At 40.4% G+C, this 24,387-nt stretch overlaps 1 protein-coding gene across 8 annotated transcripts in view; it reads right to left on the reverse strand.

The window, feature by feature from the left end:
* Nucleotides 1–497: 497 nt before the first annotated feature.
* PTPRM (protein tyrosine phosphatase receptor type M) overlaps nucleotides 498–24,387 on the reverse strand; it is a 698,330-nt gene continuing 674,440 nt past the window's right edge. For all 8 annotated transcript variants that reach the window (XM_026661212.1, XM_026661206.1, XM_026661202.1 and 5 more), the window contains 9 exons: nucleotides 21,732–21,886; nucleotides 21,295–21,430; nucleotides 20,579–20,728; nucleotides 19,885–20,058; nucleotides 17,119–17,250; nucleotides 12,330–12,455; nucleotides 9,862–10,025; nucleotides 7,752–7,887; nucleotides 498–1,308 (listed from right to left, as the gene is read on the reverse strand). In XM_026661212.1, the coding sequence (XP_026516997.1) occupies nucleotides 1,255–1,308; nucleotides 7,752–7,887; nucleotides 9,862–10,025; nucleotides 12,330–12,455; nucleotides 17,119–17,250; nucleotides 19,885–20,058; nucleotides 20,579–20,728; nucleotides 21,295–21,430; nucleotides 21,732–21,886 (1,227 nt within the window). In that variant the 3' untranslated portion in view covers nucleotides 498–1,254. The remainder of the gene's footprint in view (nucleotides 1,309–7,751; nucleotides 7,888–9,861; nucleotides 10,026–12,329; nucleotides 12,456–17,118; nucleotides 17,251–19,884; nucleotides 20,059–20,578; nucleotides 20,729–21,294; nucleotides 21,431–21,731; nucleotides 21,887–24,387) is intronic.

A 24,387-nucleotide genomic window follows, 5' to 3' on the forward strand; every position in this document is an offset into this window, starting at 1 on the left:
CATAATATGAGAGCACGTCACCAACATGAATTAATTTATTCTCACAACACTCATTGTTGCCAGGTAGGGATGTAGTATCACCTCCATTTTATAGATGGGGAAACTGAGGTACAGAGCAACCCAGGGTCACATAAGAAGCTTGTGGCAGGCCTCAGAACTGAACCACAAGACTCTCCTTCCTCTTATAAAGTAAGCCAGTTTCCAGATCTCTAATGTGTGCACTTGCCTTGTAAAAATATTTTTATTTTTATTTATTTTGTATGGGGCATTACAGTCACTGGCTTGACTGCTGTTGCTGCTTCTTGAGGTGCCAAATTACCTTTAGAGATGGCTCAGCACTTTTGAGAACGGAGCCTTTTATGGGGTTCAACTGAAGGCAATTACATGCCATGAAATACTATAAATTAAACAAGATTTTATCATGTAAGTAATTATTTATTGAGCTGAGAATCCATAGAAGGTAAACAAATGTTTATAATATCATACAGTAAGCATTTCCAGGGCTTAATAAAAATGATTGTCACTCACCGTGCTTCACAAAAAATTTCTTTTAATGAATAAATAATTTGATGAAATCAAAAAATATTTACAATATAGACAAATGAAAAAAGCTTTGGATATATTAATCTGAGCATCCTGTATTTTGCACGTTCTAACTGTATTTCTATCAAGACTGCCTCTGAAATGATACAAACTGGACAGAAACTGCAACTCAACAAAGTTAATGGGGTTTGTTACATGTGTATCTATTAGTTCGAATAAGCTACATATGCTTCATTTAATATGCATGTGTTAGAATACAAATATAACTAAAATCATATATTATCAGAATGTTAGACAGCATTCTCCACAAAACAGAAATGTACACTAGGCTGTGACAATAACAGAGGATCACAGGCAACAAAATATAACAGAAAAATACAAATTCCTTCATAAGAATATAATTGTGCTCTTTAATTTACCAGAGGACTATGCTGCTCTACCAAGTTGATGGTTTTGCATAAATGCAGCATCCAACAACCACCATGTGTTTGTGTATGTGTTTGTATGTGTGTCAAGCAGCGGCATTACAGTGGAAATTGGGCAGTGCAAGCAGTTTTTATAAACACTTTCTCCAGCTCTTAAAAAGAGCCAATTATACAAAGCAATAGAAGCATAACACTGAGAAGTCTTCATCTCATATACACAAATATCATGGAACAACTTGCTTTGTTTGTGGTGGTGAGAGGAGCTTTATCACTGCTGTTTGTGCGATCAGCCAGAATTCAAGTATTCCAAAGCCACTTCATAGCAGAATTTGTATTGATCCTGAAAAATCAAGAAACAACCCCCCACAAAGTCATTCACAGAAGAAAGTTAATTAAGGACTTCAGTATTTCTGTTCTATTACAATTATTTACTATCAGACATGGTCAGTGTGAATGAGTTTGCAAAAGCAATTTGTATTTAGATAAGAAAAGCTTCACACTATTAATTCAATAGTACATACAGTAAGTGACATTGCTGATCATACTATAACAATTTAGTTACGCAAACATGCCTACAATGGGAACTTTGGAAACCAGTAAACAAACTGACTTGTAAACCTTTAGTAACCTGTCAAAAAACTCATACGCAGTAGATATTGGAATTCCTTTGTGGTAAAATTTATGTTAAAATAGGCCTGGTTTCTACTGTTTTCCAGTTCATAAGTTTTATTTTATTTTTGTCTATGAATTCACTCAGTTTTTTTTATTACTCCTACTCTACACCTAATTCAAAATCCCCACAAACCCACACTCCAGTTATTTTTCCTCTCACACTGAAGCACATACATGAGGTATTGAGTTTTACTGCCACATAAGGGGTATTTTCAGCTACCAAACTGTCTTTGCACACAGGCCTGTGCTTATAGTGAGGTGGGGCCATCTAGAACTAGGGGAGCAACCCAGCACAATCCCTGAAGAAGCGCCCTGGTGCAGGAGCGGAGAGTTATATGGGCCTGTGGTGCCCATGCTCCAGGAATATTCAGGGCCCGGGGGCCCAGCTCCACCAATGTTCGGGGTCGAGTGTCTCCCCCGGCCCCGCTTGCTGCCCCCGCATGGCTTGCCCAGAGCGTCTCCTGGCCCCACCTGCCGCCCCTGGGCAATTTAAAAGGGCCGGGAGCCCCCAGCTGCCGCCGCCACCACCAGCAGTGCAGCGGGGTTAAGGTGGCTTCCTGCCTGGCCTCACTCCGCGCCGCTCCTGGAAGTGGCTGGAATGGCCCTATGGCCCCGGGAAGGGGGGAGTGTGTCGGTCCCGAGCTCCGACTCCGCAGGTCCCATTGGCCGGGAACTGTGGCCAAAAGCTGCATGGGCGGTGCCTGTGGGCAGTGGCACACAGAGACCCCCTGAGCCCCCCTTCACCAGGAGCTGCTGCCAGAGGGGTGTGCGGGTCGTTTTCTGGAGCCGCCCGAGGTAAGGGCTGCACCCTTCACCCTCTCCCGCACCCCAACCCCCTGCCCCAGCCCAGAGCCTGCACCGTGCACCAAAACTCCCTCCCAGAGCCTTAGGCAGGTGTGTGTGTGTGGGGGGGGACTTGGACCCGTTCTGGGCACCACCAAAAATGATACAAACCTGCCACCCCTGCCCTGGTGAGCAAATGGTGTGTGCATGTCACAGAGGTGGAGGAAGAGACAGGACTACTTTGCACATCCCCTTTGCACCTCCAGGGACACAGAGGGACTGCAAGGGCCTGGCTCTTATACCTCCCTGCTGGCCACTCAGCCACATATGGGCGAGGCACATTCTAGTCTTCTGAGCAGTTGTACAAGGTGTGGTAGGTAACTCTGAGGGTTCTGTGCTTTGTGTCCATTTCTTTTTATGTTTCTACTATCTTTATTTTGTAAAATTATAAACTTTTAAATGTAACAAAAAGCTGATGAGAACATGGCTGTTATTCCACTAAATCTAAGTGTGAGCTGTTCTGATTTCCAAAAATTAAGTTTCAATGTACCGCCAACTAGATATCATTTTCTGTCAATGGAGTAAGCACTGCCTCTATCATATGCACTTTCATTAAGTAATAAAACATGACAGCTCATGTGCTGTTGCGTAGTAATAATGACATAGCTAGCTGGCTGGCTGACAGCACTCAGCCTTTACCTTTATGCTGAACACCATAGGTAGGTAGGATATCATTATACTTCAGCAATAGTCTTCTTTTGCCTGAAGCAAACATTTGAGGGGATTCTGTCTCTTGTCCACTCAAGTCACACGTGCAACTCTGAGTCATATGTTTATTGAGAAAAGCATGTACCTGAATGATTTCAATAGCTACTTTTGCATCAGAACAGAAGAAGAAAAAAAGCCAACAGCAATTGTTTAAAACAAAGAGATGTATTTTCCTGGTGCCTTCATTTTGCAGCTGCCACTTTAAAAGTTAAGGAACAAAGTTGTTTGGACTTAAACCACCACGGTTGTGAGTGAGTGTACTGAAGGTTTTAAGATCCTGCAGGGTCACATAAACTGTGGTGTATTTGGATCTCTTTTGAACAAGGAAAAAAACCCAGAAATATAGGGTAAATTATATCTTTACTATTTTACTGCATATGTGTAGGTGACTAAATCACAGTCATGTTATCATTATGGAACACACATTGGGACGATGATCAACCAGCCAACCACTCTCATTTTTTCCAAGCTCATTTTATAGTGATTTACTGATTCAGCAGAATAACTGGCATTTCCAGTAAATGCAAGCCCTAGATAACTGCCTTATAGAATAGACACTATTATTCCCCCATGCCCACTGCTGTGTCCTTTGCACATTTTACTATTTGTTTGATGATAAATATTAAAAACCTTTTTATGTTACCTAGCTTCAGAGAGGCATATTTATATGGAGCACATATTGGTAGACCCAGTAATGTTTATTATGAAACTCTTTGACATGCTTCAGTAAAGATACCCTAGAGCTAAATGTTACATGTATATTATAACTATAGAATTTCATGAATTTTCTGTTTGTTAGATGAATGTGTCACTCAGATTTTTGTGCTCCCAGGAAATTGGAAAGGTTCAATGAAATTAGGAGATGAACCTGTAAATACGCACCACAAAGAGTATCCTTAATCCAGTGAGAAAATGTGTAACAATATTTACACAGCAATCCTGGAACTCCTCTCATGAAACACTGTAGCACTAACAATCCTGTGCATTTATAGATTTGATATCCTGTGAAGAATGGCAATCACTTTACAAAGGTGGGTAAGTGTTAATATCCTTATTTTACAGATGGGGAAACTGAGAAAAAACTTTTTCACTCCTTAAAGGTCACAAAGCAAATGGTCAGTGGCCACATCAGGAAGAGAACCCAGATCTCCTGACACTAAGTCGCTGCTTTCCACCACAACACAATGCTGGTCCTCATGCACATTTTCAAACCAACTCATTTGAATTGTTGCCATTTATTAAAGTATATCCTCCTGCAGAGCATTGAACTGGGACTCAGGAGACTGGGGATCTATTCCACGGCCTTCTGGGTCACCTTGAGCAAGGCACGTCACCATTCGGTGTCTCAGTTTCCTCATGTGTAAAATGGAGATAATGAAGCTGACCTTTCTAAAGCGCTCGGAGATGGACTGATGAAAAGCACTGTAGAAGAGGTAGGCCTTATTGTTGTTAGACATATTTGTTTTAAAAAAGCTGGTATTTGATAAAAAATATTTGCTATTCGGTCAAAATAAAATAAAAAAAGTGTGGAGACCAATGTGGGGGTACATTCTCTGGCTGAGAAATCTGCTCTTGAAGGCCCATCCCAAACTGCGATTTATAGCTAGCATTTTCTACAACTGTATATTTCTACCCCATTTTATTTTTATTCCTGTGAAATAAATGAATCAGAGATCACCGAGATCTATGAATTTATCCGCAGGTGATGCATGGGGGGGAGGGGACACACGCGGGGTCACATGCCCCCACAGATTTCTGCCAGGGTGGGAGTTGGGCTGAGCACAGCTATGGGAGATGTGCTGGGGAAAGGCACCGACACCATGTGCTCCCACTGAGCTCTGCTAGGTGGCACCTAGAGCAGGGAAGTGACATTAGGCTGGCAGTAGGCTCAACAGTGGAGCCTGCCTGGGGTGTGTGCAAGGCTACAGAAGGGAGCTTGGGGCAATGAGGGGGGAGGCAGCAGGGGCAGTGAGGGGATGGGTGCTTGGGGAGCCCATGGCAGGCAGTGGGGGTCAGGGGTGATGGGGAATGGGTGAGGGGCTCGGAGAAGCAGCAGGGGCAGGGGGGATTGGTGGGGGTCTGGGGAAGAGGCAGCGGGGCCAAGGGGAATGGGGAGGTGGGTGGGAGCTCAGTAATGGTCCAAACCGAAGCCACTTCACAAGAGTGTTGGGATTTGGAGCTCTGAACTGGCCCAATTATAAAAATAAACCTGAGCTGTGAAGTTGAAATCTGGACCTAGATCTGATCTTACTCGTGTTTCTGAGTGGTTTGGATTTTGGGTCCATCTCTAGTTAAAAGTGAACTGTAAAGAGAAAATGGAATTGCAGGCAAGCTCAGAAACATGACTTGAACGTCCCTGTTAACTGGGCTGCGCATAGGAGATTGATCACAGAAATCTGTTTTAATTTACTTTCCAAAAATTCTTTCAAACTACTGTCTGCCTGAAAAATTCTTTCAAACTACTGTCTGCCTGCTATGAAATCTGTTTTTCCAGGTTTGCTAATGATGCCCCATATTCACCATTCTATGGTACTATAGATACCAGAAGAGTCAGATGCCAGAAGAGACATCATAGCCACCAGGAGGGTTAGCATGAGATTTCTGATACTTGTGATGCCCAAGAGAGCCAATGTCTCCTTGTAAACCCAGAAGAGAGAGCAGATTCAAATGGAGAGGGAAAATAATTCTATAAGGTTAAATTAGAACTGATTCCTGACATAATTATTGGGTGCTGATTGGTTTGCAAATATCTCTGTTCTTCAAACCGATATAACACACCAGTGCAATCCAGAGCTTCTTCGTGTGTAGCTCTCTTTTAGCACAATCTCCATCGGCTATTACATAGTATCGTAAAATATGAACATCAAAAGTAGCTCTAGAAATCAAAACTCTTGTCTCTTGAGTACTTGCCCTGAACCCTGCTGCATACCACCAGAACCTTGAAATTGTGCCCCTTCCCCCCCACGATCAGCAATTACCAGTCACCTCTGACTTAAACTCACAGAGACCTGAGAACAGCAGTCATGCCAGGCACAAATCCACATCTACACGGACTGTGTGGAAAAGTAGGACATTTCTCTTTAAATCCAGCAAATAAAAAATTAGGAGTGTCCTGAGAGTTCTAAACTGAGGGACAGGAGCCAAATGAATGGCCCGCTCCCAACATCACGAAAGCTGGAAGTTCCCTCACCTCCAGATGACTGACAGTCTTACATTGCTAGCTTGCCTCCTCATAGTGGCAGCCTCAAACTCCCTGCTCATCTCATGCTGCTGGCAAAGTGCTGGTTCACCTCAGGACCCAGCTAGATGTCTCTCTCTTACCGGTGCTTGGCCTGAGGGAGGGATAGGAATTCACAGCAGTGGAGGTGGGGCACCTTGGTAGGTCAGAGGAGAAGGGGTTTCTTCAAAAGAGAGGTGGGGCATACTGGGACTTGCTGCAGCCAAAAATATGGCCCTGGTCCTAGCTCACAGAAGGCAGAAACTCTCCCTCTTCCTAGCACATCACTCCTAAGTAGCTTGACCAACCCACTAGCATTCACTATTCCTCAAGGTGTTCAAACCTGAGGCCAGACTGGGAGTGGAGATCTCTCCTAAGAGTACAAGGGTGAGGGTGTCACAGTTTTGTGGGATCTCCCTGCCTCCTCCTTGGGATTTTGGGGTAGAAAAGATGCCCAAACACAGTTCAGTCCCAATTAACCAATCCCCTATTGTCCAGAGTTTACACAGTTAACTCATACTGGGTTATGATTCCTGAAGTTACACAAATACTACATCTGTCATCAAAGCCAATTTGCTTTTAAAAAGCCAGACTCTAAAAGCAGTGCTTTTAAGGCACCCCACCATAAAGTACAGTGGCACTGTCCCCCTTAATTCAATATCCTGTTTCTACATAGGTTTTGAAGGTCCTGAGACCGTCACATTGAATTGGGTGGAACTGTACATCCTTCTCCCAGTACAGAACTACAAAGCAGAACATAACAGCCTGCTGATTTAAGCTGTCCTACAGCACTTGTGTCATAGCCGCTAGTGTTTCTGCAATTCTACATCTAAAAGATTCAATAAAACACTCTATAAGAAAATAATTGCACATGGCCCCTTGTTTCTGAACTCCTTTAATCTCTCTATGAGGTAGAGCAACCATAATTAAATGCAATATTCTGGATGTCAAACTGAAATTCACAGCTTTGATAAATATTAGGCGATTAAGCTATTTATAAAATATATAATTTGAAAATCTGGCATTTCATTTTACATTATTATTATTTCTGCTGTGCGATGACTGCTTTCCACATGGATCACATTGCCAGAAAGGCAAATTAATAAAGATGTTCTGTAGGAAGTTTTAAACTATTTCAAAAATTCAAATGAACAGAGACAAAGTCTCCTAGGGAAGAAAGCAGTGTAAAAATACTCTTACAAGTGAAATGATTTCATTATTTCCTTTGAAAACAACTTGCATGCTTTCTCAACAACTCCCACTGAAAATCTTGGAAATCTCCCCAAGTTTTATGACAAAAGGAAACATTTTCTATTTAGTGGTGCAGTTAAAAAAGCTCATACCAGAAGGTCCACCATGTTAGGCTTATTATTTCTCAGTGTCTTCACAGCATGGAATACATCAACTGCCCTCTGGTGCCGAAGCATTTCACAAACAATGCTGATTGCACAAAATGTCCCACTGCGGCCACCTCCGTTTCTACAATAAAAGTGATAAAATGGCTCCATTACTCATGACTGTATGTTACTAGTTCTCATACTGTGTCTAAATGTTCACAAGACGTGCGATGCAAATACTGGTGAACCAATGGCTATTAATGCCTCTGAACGCTAAGAAGGATGCAATTTCTAATTAAAGTGAATAGGCTGAATTATCCAACACATATGCTACAGAATCCATCAGCTTGGAAGCCTGAGGGTAACAGAAGGTTTCAAAGTCTTTTCTATTAATTCATAAATCTGAAGAACAAAGTAACTATTTGGAAAATAGAATAGAGACAGAGGGGCCTGATTCTCATTCACACTAAGGCTCCATTCCCTTGCTCTGGCAGTGCAAAGTGCAGTAAATTACATTTCTGTTCAATTTGAGCCCCTTTACACTTACACAGCAACCTTAGTGTAATGAGACTCAGACTCAGAAATGCTAAAACATTAAACAGATTTTGGAGTCTGGTTTTGAGCTGGTTACAAGTTTTTCTATTCTAGGTTATGGTGTCTTATTTCTGGACTCAAAGGTTCCCAGGTAACAGTAAAAGCCCTGCCCAAGTTGTCTTATAATTTGTATTGATAGCTGTACTCTTAACATAGCCATTAGGTGGTGCTGCAATATCCCACTACATTTTACCTGTACCTTGTGGCATTAGGCACAGGCATTACATTCACTGCATGGGAACGAGTGCTTTTACAACTGTATGTTCCCCCATCATCCATAGTTTCAGAAGATGAGAACCCACACTGACTTGCTAACTAGAAGCCAGGCATAAATGTTCATAGGCATGATCAAATATAGTATTTAACAGTGTTTTATCTTCAGCTATTTTTAATCTTCAAGAGAATCTCTTTCTGGAAACCCTATTATTTCTACACTATTCTAATCAGAGTACTTCGTTGGAAATAATAAACCTTAATAATTACCAGAGTGCAGACTAGTTAGCTAGCGGGTCTTTCAAACTAGCACTCACAAATGGTTGATTTTCAAAGGAAGCTACGAAATCACACATCTGTCACATCCAGGCAGTATGAAAAGAATGCTCACTGCTGCCAAAACATTGGCTGATATTGTGGGACTCTGAGAATTTTCATTAAACTAAAGTCATTTAAAAGGATTATGTCAGAGCTTTTTTCTTTTCTCTGCTGCCTGGAAGTGACGCGTGCGTGATGTGGTTCAACTATTTAATATCATCAGCAACTATAGCGATAACAGTAATTTGCACTTCAAAAGGGCCTTTCAGCTGAGGATCTCAAAACATTAATTAGTTAAACCACACAATACTCCTTTGATGTCAGTATCATTATCCCCATTCTACAGATGGGGAAACTAAAGCACAAAAAGATTGAATGACTTGTGCAGGTCAGTGTTTAAGTGGGCAATAGTAGTAAACTTGCAGTTTTCATCTGTAGTTACTAATTTGTATTACATATAAACAGAACGGTCAGAAAGTTATTTTCTAATTTAGGTCCCAATTCATGAAAGCACTTAAGAGTGTGCGTAATTCCATCACTAATCAGGGCAGCACTTAAACCAATGCTTAATTGAACAGGAATGCTTTCCTGAATTGCAGCCTCAATTAATGAGAACTCAATCCTCTGTGGGAGCTGAGGGAAAACAGCACATGGCAGGTTCTAAGTCCTAAGAGAGGAATAGTGGGCAGATTAAGAACTTGTACCTCCACATGGAGCAGTGTAAACTTGAGGCCCTCGTGCATGTATACAAGGCCCTCAGGCAAGAGGCTTTCAGATTTCTCCCAAAGAACATGAATGGAAACTCCACTTTCCCACAAATGATAAACCTTCATGAGCTTCCACTGTTTTTCAATGAGGTGCTGGTGTAATTCAATTCCAGATTATGGGATAAATTACAAGGATGCCTCTTATCTTCATGCAAATCCTTTAAAACTTGAAGTACAGTAAATATTCATACTACCCCCTTGCTTTCCTACCTTCAAATACTTACAAACAATGTACGACTGTACGTCCTTCTCCTCCATTGTATTCTTCCTGCCATTTCTCCACCTGACGTATTTGTTTCAAGAAAGAACGTTTGGACACTGGAGTATCTCTGTACATGGGCCATCCCAGGAACTGAAACTGTTGCACCATTCGATACCCATCTTGGGGCTGCAAAGATCCGAACAACAAGCAAGAAAAAAGCGAAGGCATTATTTACATTATACTCAAATGGCATACAATTTAAACATTCTCATCAAAGTTGTTAAAGGACATCATTGCTTACAAATTACTAAAGTAATTTCAACTGCCCTTGAGAGTTATGGCTTTTAATCTCCAACAGAGTTATTAAGCACAAGATGTTTTAAATAGCAGGATATACAAAGAGACTAGAGCAGAACAATGGTACAGCTGCAAGAGTCAAGTAAATGATGATTTAATATTATAGTAGTCACTCGATAGCAAAATGAGAGTGACAATACAATTTCAATTATAACCTCTGGTTTTTCACATGCTCATAACTTTCGGCTTTTTGGAAGAAACTTCCCATGTTTCTCTCATTTTAAAAAGAAAGTTTGAGCAAATCTTTCAAGCCATTTTGAGGAAAGCAGGAGTGAAAAAAATAAACTTCTGTTTTAAAAAAATCAAAGTGCACTTTATTAACTGGGCTATGCATAAACTCCCGAGATAAATAGTTCTGAAGAGTGGCTTTGCTATATCAATTAATGCATGGAATAAAAACCGAGAAGTGTTTACATGACGATGTTGTTGTTATTGCTGTTACACAGTAGTAATAAAGAGGGTGTCAGATTAACAAGAGAAAGGACTACAACAGAGCTGAGGCAGAGTAAATTTTGATTGTCATAGAATCATAGAAGTGTAGTACTGGAAGGGACATCAATAGGTCATCAAGTCCAGTCCCCTGTACTCAAGGCTTATACGGGATGTGCCTGCTTTCTGTCAAAATTTGGAACCTATTGCATCCCCGGCCGGTCCCTTCCCTCTGACTGCTCCTCCCCTAAAAATAGGATTAATATTGATCAGTGATTATTAAATCAAACATCCTATTAACATTTCATGGGTTCTTGGATTTTACTCATCAAAAATCACTGGGGAGTTCAAGGCCCTAGAAATCTGAAAGACTGGGGAGTGCAGGCTTATTCACCGGCTCCCTGGACTGGGAAGTAGGGCTCCAGGTACCTCTTTGGCTCTTTCCTCTCTTGTTGGGGGAGCAGGTCACAGGACTTGTCTTTGCTTGTTCTGGGGAGGACTGGTCCTCAGTGCAATCCATGACCTCACAGACTGACTAGGGAGTGCTGCCCATTCTTTCCAATGTCTCCTCAGTTTTGGGAGGAGGGGCCAGTCCATTTCACTGGGCCCTCTCTGCCTGGATGGGATGGAATGCCTGATCTGCTTCATGGTCTCTCTCAACCTGGCTTAAGTGGATGTCTGCTGTCTTCAGGAGGTATGGTTGCAATACATAATCACACCACATTAGTATCTTGATAAAGTGCTCACTTCTTTGAAATGCACATATATTAAAAGGTGCACTTAAAGGAGTGTGCACTTCATAGAGATCTTGGTACAGTATTTACAAGAAACAAGCCTATCTCTCAAAGAAGTGGGTATTGGTGCATTTAGTTTTTTTCTTTATTTAAAGCGCCAGGACATTCGGTGCAGACTATGATAAGGCTGCACTCTTCAAGTACAAGTGTAAAAAAATGCAGATGTTAAAGGCCTCCATTTTCAAAAATGACCTAGTGAGTTTTGGAGGCCCAAATTGAGACACGTTAAAAGAACCTGTTTTTCAGGGTTAGGTGCTCAGTGCTTTCTGGCAATTACATCCCTTTAAGATGTTTCAAGTTGGGAACTTCAAAGTTAAGGTACCCAAATCACAACTCATTTTTAGGTCACGATTCTTGCATCAAAGTAAAGTTGCTCATAAAGCCCTTGGTTTTTATTTTTTGTTACATGTATTCAATAAATTAACACAATGTATTTTAAAACAAACAGAATTATATGCACAACAAAATATGCAATGTGGGCTAACTGCTGTAACAACATTAATTTCTGCAAATCCTGCTTAACAGTACACTCTTAATGCTGTATTCTTCTCATGTGAATGTAATAGACATAAAAAAGGCATATAGTAGAAAAATGTCTTTATTCTGATTACATGTACATGGCCTTATTCTGATTCTGTGTATGAACCATATATATATATAAGCTTGTTCTCAAACAGACTTCGGAGTGTGAGGTGCTTTTGCATGTTTAACCTTTACTTTTATAACCTCAGTAAGGTTTGCTCATTACCTTCAATTTTACTGAGTTATACACATTTTATTTTATTAATATATAGTCCTGATTAAAACTAACTGGATATTTGAAGGAAAGATTTCTTAGTTAACATTTCCCCCCGTCAATCCAAATTATTAAGTTTAAAAAAAAAAGAGAGAAACTGAATAAGGTTCTTACTCTTGCTGCATTATAAATTCGGAATATCCGGCTGATTATGTCTTCTTCTAAATCAGCTGATACAAATTCCACCTGAATGGGACCATGTCGATGCACCCCATTTTCTGGCCAGTACTGGGGACACAACTACAGGAGATCAAAATCACAGACAAGCACAGTTATTTATAAGAACACTGATATCTTGTAACATCCCTGGAGAATGCATTTTTCTTGTCTTTGACTATGGATTGTTTCAGTTATATTTTTCTCTTTTTAAAGTGTTACAAAAATTCTCAAACACATTATTATAAAATTGTAGTTTCCCACTCTCTGAGCCAGTTTTTTCAGTATTCCAACTTTACTTTTCCAGAACAAATTTAACCAAATAAATTCTTAAGTAACTGAACCTCATATGGCTCATTGCTGTATTTTTAACTCTTTGGTGTTTGGAGTTGCACATTTTTGACACTCAACATCAATTCAACATTCAGATATGATGGGATGTGGGGATGCTGTTGAACGACATCACATTTAGGGTGTGCTGTGAGTACAGGACCAAAGGTTTGATATCTTAAAGTGTTCTAAGTGTGTTGATACCAATTCATAACCACAGCGGAATGTGTTATTGCTGTTATAAAGGTATAGCTATTCTCAAAACTCCAGAGCCTAAATTCTGTTCTCAGTTTAGCTCCAGACCAGTGAACTGGCTAAAATCAGCATTGCTTGAAATTTTCAGTGACCAGTCAGTCTTACATTTGTGAATGTCACTTTGCAGTAGAAAATGTGAACTCACTTATGTCCAGAAATACGTTAGTGGTGGATACCTAGAGATCACGGAAGAATATTAATATGTATCTTGAACAATTTAAGTGTCCAATAAAAAATTTATGGCTTAATCCTGAAATGAATCACCTGATACTTGGTCTTCTACCCCTAATACTTTAAAGATTAATTCAACACTTTGATGGGGATTCTCAGAATTGCCCTCTATATAGTGTGTTCACTTTCTGGGATATTTAGGTTTGCAGTGTTGTTGTGGCTGTGTTGGTCCCAGGACATTAGAGAGACAAGGTGGATGAGGTGATATCTTTTATTGGACCAACTTCTGTTGGGGAAAGAGACAAGTTTTCAAGCTTACCGAAGAAGAGCTCTGTATAAGCTCAAAAGATTTTCTTTCACCAACAGAAATTGGTCGAATAAAAGATATTACCTCACCTACCAGGGATATCTATAGAAGTTCATGGCCAGGCATGCAGCAAAATTAAGTATGTGAATGAGCAAACTTATGCTTGCTTGCAGGAGCATTGATCTCATATTTTAAAACTTAATTTTATTCAAAAAAGTAGCAGTGGTCTTCATTCTGCTGTAATGCTGCTGGTGATCCACAGCTGAGCTGACAAATCAGACATGCTACAGCTGTTGTTTTGCACTTCTGATAACACTCATCCCTCAACAGAGCCACTCACAAATTACTGCATTTTAGGAAAATGTGGCCATTTAAAACAGAGTAAAAATAGGACAAAGTCTGATTTACATATCAGTTCAATTTAACAAATTAAAAACAAAAAAATCCAATTAGGAAAATGTATTTTCTTTTTTAAAACACTCTACATTCACAGCTCACACTGATGAGCAAATTACTTTTAGACTCTGCTCTGAATCTTAATCATGTTTTCATTATGAAATACACTTATTTGTAGTGAGTAACAAAATACAATGAATACAGATAGCTAATGTAGATTTCCAACATGCTATACAACATGTAGGTCCTTCCATTATGTAGTAATGTTCCAATGGGTTTTTGAAAAATACTTAAAAATCATATAAAGGCTAAGGATGTTTGGCACAGCAGTTGTAGGAATCCATGATTTTCAAGTATGTAGGACATTTGGGTTGAGGTTTTTTTTGTGAATGTGAGTGGTTGGATGTATTGATGGTATCAACTTTTTTAGGGTAGATGCTTAGGGTTTGATTTCTTAGGAAGGTAAGGAATTCCCCCAAACTGTAGTATATATACACAGCAGCTGCAGCAGATCCACATGGCTACGATGTAGCAGCCGTGGCCATTCATAAAATGGACTATCTTGAATGGTTCCTTGCAAATCTTCCTTTGACAAGAGTCAGTACGGGAAGATTGAGGCTTCTTAAATCTGTCTAAATTTCATCTTCCAACTTCATTTGTGGTCGGCCTCATGTCTACTTGCTTCGACCTCAGCTCTACAAACCTTCTATAAAAGCATACGTTCTTCGGCATGCTGGACATGACCCCACCACTGCAATCATCTTGTTCTCAACTGGGGCAAGACTGCAACTTCCTGGGATCGTCTAAATATCTCTTCATTTGTGACAAAACCATCTCAACATATGTTAAGAATGTGCCATAACTTTTGCCATTAAAAACTATTTATTTTCCTCTCCTATGTTTTATTTTTAATGGCCATGATTCTGCTCCACATAGCAGGGTTGTCGTCACTATTGTGTTGAACACTCGTATCTTAGATGTCACAGAGACATCCTGCCACACAGAGGCCTGTGAAGATTCTGAAATGCCACTGATGCAAGATCAATTTGACATGTGAATTCTTTGGTTATAGAACCTCCTGCTGTCAACCAACTACCCAGATAGATCAAACTATTCACCCATTCAATGTCACTGCCGTCTACATGCAGCATCAGCAGGCCATTCACTTCCATTTTACACGAAGCATGAATAGCTTTGGTTTTAACACCATTGATCTTAAGTCCCATAGATTTTGCAATTTTTTGTAGCTCTTCCAGCATTAGCTATAGTTGGTCAGTAGTCATTTCAAGTAAGGAAACATCATCTGCATACTCAAGAGCCTAAATTTTGCAACTCCTACTTGGGCCTCAATCAGTTTTGGATTGGAAGAGGGGCTGTATCATCCCTTTTTTCCAAAAGGGAGAGTGATTAGTTTGCTCAGATTATAGGGGAATAATGCTCCTGTCAGTGTCAGGGAAGGTGTTTATGACCATACTACTGAACAGACTGAAATTGTGCCTTAAAGCAAAAATGACAGATAACTAGTGTGGTTTCCGTCCTGGTCAATTTACAATCTCTGCTATATATGCTCTGTGAAATGTTACTGAAAAACGACTAGGGCAACAAAAGACAGTTAACATCATGTTTGTAGACCTTGTAGCTGGTTTTGACTCAGTGCACCAATCACCCCTGTGAATAATGATACACCAGTATGGGGTGCCTGAGGACTTAATGTTCCTAGTGGACAAACTACCATGGTACGTTTAGCTATGTGAGGGTCAATGGCTGTACTACAGACTGGTTTCCAGCAGAATCAGGATTGATTCCTCTTACCTATGTTATTTAATGTTCTAACAGAGTATCTGATGTAGTGTATTACGGTAATATGCAAATACATTATATAGAAATAAATACATAAATAATGATTATGATAATAATTAGTAATAAAGCTGAATGACAATGCGTGGTTTTCAATAAACTGGGCCCTCTTTTCCCTTCTTTTTGCTTTTTGAGTTTTGAGATTTATTCCTAATGAAAAGCTTGTCACTTACATTGGAGAAAAAAGTTTAATGAATTGCAAAGACAGGTGTATTACCTGACACATTATATATCCCAATAGCTTTTAATAGTGAGTAAGGCCAATAAATGCCTAAAATAGCCAAACACTATTATACATTCAAAACACAGCCTACAAATTCAAAAACTTGGTGTAGCAGTTACTAAAAGTCTGACTCCTCAGAGTGTTTCCTCATTCACGCTGAAAATAACCTCAGACTCATGAATAGAAGTTTTGTCTTTAATTTCTAGACAGGTAAGAGTGGTTAGGGATTCAGAAGTTTAGTATTTAAGACAGTGTTTGGAATTTATAGGCACTTTTTTGAAAGCCCAGGTTGAAAACTTTTTTGTTTTTTAAAACAAAAACTTCATGTTAAACATGAAATAAAAGTGAGCATTTTTCTGTGTATGACTTAAACTTATTAAAAAAAAGATTCTTGAACACATCAGGAATAAACATCACATGCAGCATATTACAACATATTAATGTTGGCCTTACTTTAACCAAATATCAAAAGCATTTTAGAACATTTATATAGTAGGGTCTTGTTCACTGCATTGCTCCTGTTTAATGCTGGTGTTAAAAAGTAAAGTCAATGCTTAAGAAAGTTGCAATATCAGAAGCCCAGAAAAGCTCAACTTCTCCACTTTTTAAAAGAACAGATATATCTTTCTAACAAACAATGAGCAACTATATTGTAAGTTAACTAAAAATGCCCCATACATTTGCCTCATCCCTGTTCTGGAGAGAGCCCCTCTACGGAGAAGATAGTCCAATCTCCATTCCTGTTTAGTTCTTGTCCTCTCCACTGAGGCTGCCACTTTCAGATCCAATTTGTGCCAAATGTGATGCTGATTTTTGTGATGGGAATGACTGACCACAGACTCATTTCAGGCAAGCAACATGGGAAAGCTTTGAATTTCTGTTCACTTTTGGCCACTATGAACTTGTTTTAAATTTTGAGCCAAGTCCTAGAACTGAGAGGTTCCACATCCTATTACCAATTCCCAAGGAGTTAGGGGTGTGTGTGTGTTTGTGTTTACATTATGGTGGACCAACTTATGGTGGCCTCATTCATTCCTCCCTCCTGCCCCTTTGCTTATCCCCGAGCTATGAATCCATTTTCTAGTGTTTGTGAATGATGTTTTATAAACCTAATTATGTCCTAATGATGTTTTGAAGCACACATGTATTACCTAAACACAAGCATTACTCTGTAAAGTACATTGATTGGAGCTGTTTCTAGGACTTACTTGTGCTGGATCCACATCATTCAGCATAACGATTGATGTGCAATGGTAGTCTAGGACCAGCCTCCAGAAATCTTTGACAGTATTTGGTAAAGGATGCTGTGTAACTATAAAAGCTGATGGTTGCTTATAGCTCTGCAAAACAATAGCAACAGATGATAAAATGAAAGTGATAAGAGAAGAAATCCATCCAGCAAAATGTCAGTAATGGCCCCAAACCCTAGGAAAATAAGTATTATTGTTATTTTGAAGATTACTCACACAGTGTTTTCAGATCTTCCCTGAGATGTTTGCTTGCAATCTAATAAACTGAAATTTTACATCTGGAGACAAAATGGCTTTAACAGATCATATTTTTTAAAATTTTATGCCATGGGCATACAGAAGGGGGAAAAAAAAGAGATTCTTGCTTCCAATGTAGCACCCATAAAATCTGAAGCAGTAGATTTGTTTTGAGTTGTTGACAGACAGATTAATCTACACTGACTGTACTTGATTGTTAACGTGAGTGATTCCTGTGTAAGGTGATACCTAGTTATTGTTTCAAGAAATATTGCTCAAATTCTAGTCTAACTGGCAGCAAAGCAATATCTTTAAGGGGCAAATGCAAGGTTCATTCTCTCTTTAAACACTGGCCCATGTCACTGACTGGAGGCACTGGGTGAACTTTCATCCACAACATATGATTTAGAACCAGACCCTTCTTTGCTGCTGAAGGCCATAATGGAAGTACTTAGTCTGTTATTGGTCGAGGCTTGTCAATGTCTCCATTAAGAAAGGCATGGTGTTATCTGCTTTGAAGGAAGCTTGTATTCATCCTGTGCTCAAGAAACTATGGCTCAACACTGGCAATCTGGCTAGCTGTTTGAATCTTCCCTTTTTGGTAGGGTAACTGAGAAGGTTAATGGGGCAAGAGGACTCTCACAGAATCTAGCTTTTCATTCTGGTGACAGACTTGGAAATGGTGCCAAATGTGCCCTCCTTCTTTCCTTTGGTCAGTAATCTCTTCTTAGCAATCGATAATCACTAGATATCCACGCTGTAACTATTAGATCAATCAGCTGCCTTCAATGATCATGAGAGGGGGCTGACTTGCCTGAAGTCATGTGCTGAACTGGAGGGGGCTGCTCTTGAATGGCTCCATTCCTTCCTGGCTGAAAGGTCCCAGAGGGCTGTATTGAGCAACTGCTCACCAAACTCACCCTTGTGTAGCGTGATGCAGGATTCAAAATTTCACCCCTCTTATTCAAAGCATATACGGTGCCATCAGGGGATTTAATGAGGAGCCATGGGTTATGGTCCTTTAGTGCATTGATGACACGCAGTTCTGCATTTCCATCTCAACTGATACAACGGGAGGAGACAGCAACTGAGCACCTGGGCCCACTGGCTGGTAGAGGCTGGGGTATGAGAAAGAGCAAACCACCTGCTCCTGGCCCCTAATGTAGGGACTATTCTGGGGAGCACACAGTGCACCAACGACTCTGGGGAAATGGATCAGCCCCGAGGTGGCCAGACTAGTCAGCACAGTTTATAAGAGTCCCAAGGCTTCTCTAAGATGTTTGCAGGGAGGGGGAGTTGCTGAACCAAGCATCGGCCGTCTCCAAGATTAGGAGGATGGAAAAGTGGCAGAAAGCCGCCTAACTCCCCTGGCCTGGAGCACCAAGCATGGCTCAGGTACATCTGAGGATCCAGCCCAACAATTTGATATCAAAGGTAAACAGCTCATAATAAGATAAGTAGCTGCAAAAGTAAATACTAAGGAATCCTCTTTTTTGATCAGTACTTATTTACAAAACAAAATAATATTGACCTCTCTATGATGGGACGTGGCAAAGTGGCGAGACAGGAGATATTATAATCTGAGATTTGCCACTGGCTTCCTGTGTGACCCGGGACACTGTGTGAACCTAGACAGGCCATTTAAGCTTTTGTTGCATGTTTCCCTATTCATATAAACAAAGATAACAACACCTAGTTTTGAGCCTTATCTAACGTTAGTAAAATACTTTGAGATCTTGGATGGAAAGTCCTATATGACTGCAAACTATTATCATTACTGAAGCTTTACTTTTCAGAAAGAATATTTCAAATGTGTTCATTCTTTCCTAAACACTATTTTCTTGTTGTATGTGTGTGTGTCACAATTTTAATTACTCCAGTTCTAAAATGTCAGAGATATACTATGAATCTCTAGGGAGTGTAAAACACATTTAAGTGTCTTTTTACTGATATCCCATTAGCACTATTAAAATTACCATAACTGCATTTAAAAATATTCATTTTTTCATCATCTGAACAGGAAATGTTCATTCAGACAGATGTAAATAGAACGACTGGAGTAATGTCTTGTGTGCTATCTGTGCTGACAGGCAATTATTTTTTCTGTTAATTACTGCGTAAATTAGAAGGAAAGGGAACTAAAATACTGCTGCAAACCCTATTATCCCATTTTAGCTGCCTTGGTGACTTAATAGGTAACTCTTTTTCTCTTAGGCCAGATGGTTAAAAATTCAAGAGCTAGCGAGAAATGCAGACATTTTTAATTTGTCAGTACTCCCTGGCTGGCTTTCTCTGTGTGGTTGTGGAACCTTGGCTGTGACATAACATATGAGGGATCCTAAATGTACTCAGAGGTTTAAAGATTTTGTGTCATTTTTTGAAAGGGAAGTGGAAGGATTTGAGTGCTCTGGTGCCGACTGCACTTCCCAAGATTTTCCAGTTTGGAGTTTATTCCTGCTTTATTATTAATGATATAATGGGACTTACATCCATCAGTGCGGCGTTAATGTAGTTACTGCTCTCCCCATCTATTGTTATGAGGAAAGGCAGGCATCTATCTGGAGGCAGAACATCCATACAGCGATTCTTTTCATGGTTACGGGGCAAAAGTGCTATACTGCAATCTTCTACACGCAGTGTTGGAGTCACCATGTTTAGAGTCTATGAAAAAGAATAAACAATACACGAGCAAGGTTAGCTCATCAATGAACGAATCCTAAAATATTTAAATAATAGAATTTCAAATCAACTTGGGATACAGTTTCAAAAGGAATTTACAAATGTAAAAAAACCATAAGAAAAACAAACGAACAAATGAACAGCTGGGTTCAGAAGCAAAAACCTTTGATTGCTGAACATGAGCACATATGAAGGAAGAACATGAAAGATGGTTGTAAGGTTACCTGTATTCTGGAGAAAGGGTCAAGGAGGGAAACCACATAAGATTCCAACCTCTGTTTATGAGGAAAAAGAGAACTTTACAACTGCCCTATTGGATATCTTTATTATTTTACATATTTCAACAGAAATTTGTGACATATTATTGCCCTATTTTGTAGTTCTTCCCTCATAGGCCTGATCCAAACCCCACTGAAATCAAAGGAGGGTCTCCATTGACTTCAACAGGCATGGGACAAGGAGCCATATTGCATGTATCCACGTTGTGCTGTTCATGACTTACCCTAAATTCTTCTTTGATCTGACTTGAGTTAGTCTGAGGATCCAGTTTATTCATTTCATAGTACACAGATCTAACTTGAGAAGCTGGAATAGAAGTATCTCCACAAAGACAGGCTTCCAGTATTGCATCGTGGATAAATACGTACTGCTCCTGGTAAAGCAGTCAACACAATTACTGACTTAGAGGGAGCACACCTCAAGTATTAGTGCTCAAGTAAACAGTAAATAATCTACAAAGCTCCCATTAACATCAATGTACACTGAGTAGAGTTCGTAGGGAGCAAAAGTAGTTCACGACATATACTATTATATACATAAAAAGCTATGCAAGGTTGGGCCCAATCAGTTATGATAAATAAGCCAACCAACCTGTACACACACACAAAAACGGTTTTTATTGTGGCCTCATCTTGCATTTTTCTTTTTGCACAGCTCAACAGGCACTTCTGCTCATAAATGGGACCCAAAGTGGCAGATCTTAGCTCTGACTAAACAATATCCCCCAAACTATCTTTTTAAAAGCATTTATCACCCCCAAAATCAGAATCCAATAAGGTACTACCCATATGTTTGTTTGTTTAAATACTGAATGGCTTTGTTGTTCCTCACTGCACCATATGAGGTATTTTCCATGTGTTGTGGCAGGTAGCGTATGTTATGAAGAGCAGTACTTTCACTGAAAATGATACAATAACAGTCAAAGAAAGATGCCAATACCTCAGTTTGCACCATGTTAACTCTTCGAGATCGAAGCTCCCTGACACAGTTGTATATATCTACGACACCTTCTCTTTCTGCCATATCTAGCATGATGTCAATGACAATGAAGCATCCGGTTCTACCAGCACCAGCGCTAAAATAAAAGAGCACAATCCATGCTGTATGAATTCTTAGAAAATATAAGGTTTTGATTCTGATTCTGCAAGTGCTTCAGGTGTGGGATACCTACTGACGTCAACAAGAGTTCTGTGTATGGGGGTTTGCAAGACTCAGGCTTGATTTTGCCATTTTTTCTTATGTTTTTACTTTACTTTATTATGAGTAGCTCCTATGGCTTCAATTACTTATGGAGTGATTACACAACGTAGCGGGGGAGGAATGAGGCCCAGAGTCTTAGTGGGAAAACGGAAAGCAGACATTTTCTTTCTGCTTACCTGCAGTGTACAACCAGTGGGCCGGCATTAGGTGGGCTCTTGGACTTCACCTGCCGTACAAATCCCAGCAGTCCTGTTGCATGGTATGGTACGCCATGGTCTGGCCAGCCTGTGAAGTGAAACTGCCTGATTTCTCGGATTTCATGAGCACCTCTCTGTCCAGAATCAAATAAACAAGAAGAAGAAGAAGAAAAGAAATGTAGAAATGAAAATGGGGAAGAAATTAGGAGAGAGACTTTGTTTGAACATGAGTTTAACAACTTGGGCTTTGCTTAAAAAAACTACTGGAGTTCTTTAAAAAGCAAGATTAGATGTGGATTTTCAACTGGATTCAAAACCTTAGCATCAAATAGGTCGGTTTAATACTAACCTGCTCAGGTGCTTTTGAAAATTCCACTAAATGCCCACCTGCATCTTCAGGAGCGGCGCCAGGGTTTTTGCTGCCCTAGGCGGCAGTGCTCCTCCTCAGAGCATTCGGCGGCGGGGGTCCTTCCGCTCTGCGTCTTCGGGGCGCTTCGGCCACGGGTCCCGGAGCGAGTGAAGGACCCGCCGCCGAAGCGCCCCGAAAACGCGGAGCGGAAGGATCCCCGCCACCGAATTGCCGCCGAGGATGGCAAAATGCCGCCCCCCAAATCCTGCCGCCCTAGGCTACCGCCTAGGGTCGCCTAGTGGAAGCGCCGGCCCTGTGCATCTTTAGGCACCTAAACAGCTTTAACAATTCAGTCCTAAGGGAGTAAATCAACAACAAAGCCAGGAACAGCAATCATGTGGCAAACTCTCATTGACTTCAGTGACATCAGGATTTCACCCTAGAATTTCTGATGTTCATTTCTCTCATTCCTTGTTCCCAGGGAAGCAACCCAATAGTAGCAGCACCTGTGTGTGCTCCTCCAACCACAAAGGTTGCAGTTTGGGTGGCCCTTATGTGGGCAGCATTGGAGATGGGGAGAAGGCTCTTTACTTCCCCTCCACTGCTCAGCCACTTAAGGGCTAACCACCACTTAACCCTTAGTAATTTAACACCTAGGCTACGTCTTCACGGGGGGGAGGGGTCGATTTAAGATTCGCAAATTCAGCTACGCAAATAGCGTAGCTGAATTCGACATATCCAAGCCGACTTACCCCGCTGTGAGGACGGTGTCAAATCGACCTCCGCGGCTCCCTTGTCGATGGCGCTTACTCCTACCTGCGCTGGTGGAGTACAAGCATCGATTCGGGGATCGATTGTCGTGTCCTGACGAGACGCGATAATTCAATCCCCGAGAGATCGATTTCTACCCACCGATTCAGGCGGGTAGTGAAGACATAGCCCCATAGTACATGGATATAGTGACATACCTACAGAGGGCCTATTGGAATTGTATTTGCAGAGAAACCAAATGCTACTGTCATTTGCAATATCAACCTGTAGGGCATCTAGTTAAGTAGATGGATTTTATTAAATCTACTTTTTCCTCTGTATAATTGCAGCCCTGTGTATTTGCCAGTATAATGTAGTCTTTTACAAACCTATACACCAGAGGCCCCATATACATTTAAAAAGCAAACAATATTATGACAGGCGGTGTCCAGCTAGGACAGATATAAAGGTTAGCTGTGGAATAAATATTGATGATTTTAATATCTGGTATTCTGTGTTTCTTCTTCTTAAGGCTATATTTCTCTGTCTTGAACTACTTTGCATATAAAAGGCCTAACTCTATTTGCATGGTAATGAAGTAGTATAAAGTTGTTTAGCTTTATTAATAGTATGCAAGAACCAGGGCAGGGATTTCCAACACTTAGGAAATCTGTATCTCAAAGGGGCTGTTGAAAACAAGCAATATGTCGGAAGGCCCATTCCTATTCCCACTTATGCTAATAGCAAAACCTCAATTGTCTTCAATGGGAGTGGGAGCAGGATCAAGATCAGGGAGACAGAGACTTGGAAATTAAGGAAAATGGATCATTTTGAGAGATTACCTAATGTTCATGTATGTTTGCAACAGGAACAAGCAATGGTTAGGAAAATATATCCAAATTTGAATGTGTTCTGTTTTAGGCTATGTCTTCACTGGGAAAAAGATGTGTTTTTAAACCCTAATGTAGACAAGGCAATTTATACTTTCACACACATTAACAGGGAGGCTGATGCCCTACCATCTAATATGTTAAAATACAAATTGCCCTGTCTACGCAAGGATTTTAACATTTGTAGTCAACATACCACCTAAATTGCACCTCCAAAATTTAAGTGTACATCCATTACAAGTGCAAAACCTCCATTTGCACATGCAGAATAGGTAGCTGTTCATGTAATTGCCTGTCTGCAAGCACACTTACTTGTCTGGCAAGTGCAAATGACAATGTACCTTCAAAACGTGAGCTGTATACACCCAATGGATTCACACTTAAATATTTCAAGTGTAATTTTTGTCTACCATTTGTGCTAGTGCTCCACTATTTTAGAAAGGATTTTGCGTATAGCATATTGCTATAATGAGTTATTTTTATTGTATCTACAAAGACCCATTTTCATCTCTCTGTAACCTCCCTACTGGGTTTTATACCCAAAACAGAATCACAACTTTGTGACTCATGAAAGCATATGCTCAGCTTGGAAAGACAATATGTAAGCAGAGTCAGGATGAGCTCTACCCTGACATCTGGTGGTGAA

Source organism: Terrapene carolina, unplaced genomic scaffold (assembly GCF_002925995.2).
Source record: "Terrapene carolina triunguis isolate 2854851 unplaced genomic scaffold, T_m_triunguis-2.0 Scaffold58, whole genome shotgun sequence".
Lineage (NCBI taxonomy): Eukaryota > Metazoa > Chordata > Testudines > Emydidae > Terrapene > Terrapene triunguis.